The sequence below is a fragment of the Vipera berus genome, assembly GCF_964194415.1.
Source record: "Vipera berus genome assembly, chromosome: 2".
Taxonomy (NCBI): Eukaryota; Metazoa; Chordata; class Lepidosauria; order Squamata; family Viperidae; genus Vipera; species Vipera berus.
In genome coordinates, this window is record NC_138203.1 from 106220670 (window position 1) to 106224181 (window position 3512).

At 46.6% G+C, this 3512-nt stretch overlaps 1 protein-coding gene across 1 annotated transcript; it reads left to right on the forward strand.

Annotated features, from left to right (window-relative positions):
- Positions 1-1135: 1135 nt before the first annotated feature.
- Positions 1136-1888, forward strand: LOC308661837 (histone H3-like centromeric protein A; the record flags this gene model as incomplete). The annotated part of the gene is made up of 2 exons (XM_081317043.1): positions 1136-1193; positions 1488-1888. The coding sequence occupies 2 exons, from the start codon at positions 1136-1138 to the stop codon at positions 1886-1888; spliced, it is 459 nt and encodes a 152-aa protein (XP_081173169.1).
- Positions 1889-3512: the final 1624 nt, after the last annotated feature.

Genomic DNA, 3512 nt, shown 5'->3' on the forward strand with positions numbered 1-3512 from the left:
AAATTTATCTAATTTTCTTTTAAAAACTTCTAAGCAAAAATGTGACTGTTTTCAAAGTATTCCCTTGAGGCAAAGGAGTCCTTGCGGATTTTACTCCACTAGTCATCGCCGACTATAGGAAGCAGCGCTCATCTCTGTTTTAAGGTCATTGAACCAGTACCTCTGAAGACATTTCAGCGATCGTTTGGCCAGCATGATGTCACAGAGCACTGTTACCTTCCCACCAAAGTGGTACCTATTTATCTACTCACATTTGTATGCTTTCGAACTGCTAGGTTAGCAGGAGCTGGGTCAAGGATGGGAACTCATCCTGTCACGTGATGCTTGGGTCTCAAACCTAGGCTGCCAGCTTTCCAGCTGACAAGCCCAGCGTCTTAACCACTGAGCCACCCATCCCTTGAGGCATGGTGACTGTCTTCCACTATATATTTATTTTAGGGAATTACAGTTAGGGTTGAATAATCCTTTAGATTCAGTCTCCAAAAGGTGCTTATAGAAGCGTGAGCATAGTAACTGTCTGTAGCTTTTGCTAGAACCGCGTGATTGCTATGAAACATTGGAAAACTGAAGCCAAATCACTGAAGATCCTTCATTACAATATTAGTAGTTTTATTTTCAATCCTTAGGATTCCTAGCATGGAACTCATAATTTTAAACAAGCAACACATTGGCTTGACACTTTTATTGTATCAGGACTCATAGGAGGAAGATGGTGTGCAGGGAGGATTTTGTGCTCTTCCCAGATTGAAGCAGCAGCTGGGAGGGGACCATCACTGGAGGAAGTGGCTACACTCAGCACTCTGCTTTTGGGAAAGGAGCTCCTTTAATCCCATCCTTAATTCAAAGGGGTTGACTCTACAGGACTTTTCTCCGTTATATCTTCACAACAACCCTGTGAGATCCCGGTCCTGCCTCCCGATTGGATGATTTGATCCGTACTGGCTCGCCTGCTTCACTGTGAAGATTCGAAAGCCTGTTCAAGAGTTGGATTGGCTAGCCGTCTCAAACGAGGGGCGGGGCTCAAAGCGTGGCGCGAAATGCGAATGTAACGGAAGGGAAGGAGGCAGGAGCTCGTCCATGGACCCGCCGCCACCACCGCCGCCCGCTCCTCTCCAGCTCCCACCTCACAGGCACCATGCGGCCGACGGCTGGCACCGGTTCCAGGAGAACCCCTTCGACTCCTCGCCGTCGCGGTCGATCTGGAGGATCTCCACGCAGGAGCCAAGCCTCTCCCCGTCGCTCTGGACCGAGCAGCCCCCCACAAGAAGCACCAGCAGGGCATTCTTCGACGGCTGGCACCGGTTCCAGGAGAACCCCTTCGACTCCTCTCCGTCGCGGTCGAGGTGGAGGAACTGCACGCAGGACCAAAGCCACTCCCCGTCGCTCTGGACCGAGCCGCCCCTCACAAGAAGCACCAGCAGGGCATTCTTCGCCGGCTGGCACCGGTTCCAGGGGAACCCCTTCGACTCCTCTCCGTCGCGGTCGAGCTGGAGGATCTCCACGCAGGAGCCAAGCCTCTCCCCGTCGCTCTGGACCGAGCAGCCCCCCACAAGAAGCACCAGCAGGGCAGCGGAGAAGGCGGAGATACCGGCCCGGCTTCCGAGCTTTGCAGGAGATCAGAAAGTATCAAAAAAGTACTGATCTACTTATTCCCAAGCTACCCTTTGCTCGTCTGGTGCGGGAGATCTGCCTGGAATATACCCGCGGGGTTGACGTGATGTGGCAGTCCATGGCACTTCTTGCCTTGCAGGAGGCAGCTGAAGCCTTTTTGGTGCATCTTATGGAAGATGGCTACCTGTGTACCTTCCATGCCAAGCGGTCCACTCTCCATCCCAGGGACATCCAGTTAGCTCGACGGATCCGTGGCATCGAACAGGGTTTGGGCTAGCTCCGTTCCCCTGTCTTTCCTGTCTGAAGAGGTACCTTAAGTGAGGCCCCAAAGCTGCAGGGGAGCAACCTGCAACTGCTTTGGAGGAGGAGACCACCAAATTTACACGCCTATTCCATGGATTGTGTGTCTCAGCCTGGCCCCTTCCTCTTGCTAGAATTTCCAAAGAGGTTGACCTCTTCCCAGGAAGGACAAGTGTCATACAGTAACCCATGTTTAAAGCTCTTCTGCCGTCTCTGCTTCGAACACAGCCTTGTGCCAACGACGGAGACTGAAAAATTGCTTCCTGTTTAAAATTTGCCCTGTATTTTTCCACATCAGTGTTTAAAATAAAAATCTTATTGTATCAGCATATTTATACACTGTAACACCGACAACTTTTTTTAGGTGATTTCTATTTATAATATCTTCTAGTGTCACCTAATTATTGTGCCAAACTTCTAGTGTCACCTAATTATTGTGCCAAACTTAAGAACTTAAGCAAACAAGCTATTTCATTTCAACCGCAGCTAAGATTAGGGTTTTAATCCAATTTACACAACTTTGCATTTGTTTACATTGAACTGTATTCCCTATTACAAAATTCATTCCTTTAGCCAGGAAATGCCATTAAGGTGCTCTTTACAATCCTTTTTTATTTTTATAAACCTAAAAAACTTATTATCGTTACCTCTGGTTGCATGATAGATTGCTGTACAATTTACTGTGGTTTTGTTTTTATAATATTTGGAGGTTTTCCAGTAGTTAAATGTTTCTAGACAGTTTATAAATTAAAGCATATTTTAAAAAAACCCAAGAAAATAGCACAAGTTCTTTTGTCTATGAAAATGAAGAGGTCTTCACACAGCACCTACAAGGCCATAATGGAAGTGTCAGATGAACATCACTGGAGAGGCTTTCCACAAACAAGATGCCACTCATGAAAAGATCCTCTTCTCTGATTGGCTCCCTTGCCTCATTTGGTAGAGAAGAGCCACAAGTGAGGCCACCATGATGATCCAGAGAAGCAAATGTGGAGGGATCATTTAGGTAACTTAGTCAAGATTTAGAGTTACAGACTAATTAGGGGGGGAAAATGGAAGCCCAGAAGCAGACTGTCGGACATGAAGATCATTAATTGTTCTAGTGATGGTAAGGAATCTGTAAGTAATCCCAAATCGTACACCTGATCCTGCAAGGGCAGTTCAGCATTCTCCTCGGCAATGAGAGATTCAGTTCTACTTGTTCCTCCAGCCATGCTAAGATTACACTGTTTTACCCCGTGTAAAACAGATAGTTAAAAATAAATGAGAGGGTCTTTGTTGTGATCCAGTCTGGTATTCAACATCAACCAAAGGCAAAGTGATAAAAAAGCCAGGAATGGTTGAAAAGAACCAAAACAAAAACAAGTGTATGAGGTCAGATGCCTCTTCTTTTCAATCTACTTCATAACTACTACTGCCTACAATCAAAGCAATAGAAGTGCCTTCTGGGTTAAGAATGAAGAATATAACAAACCACTCAGTGGTGGGATTCAAATATGTGAACAACCGGTTCTCTGTGGATGCTGCTTCCGGAAGTCCATTCTGGGCCTGGGCAACAAAAAATTAGCTATCGGTTCTGCCAAAGTGGTGCGAACTGGCTG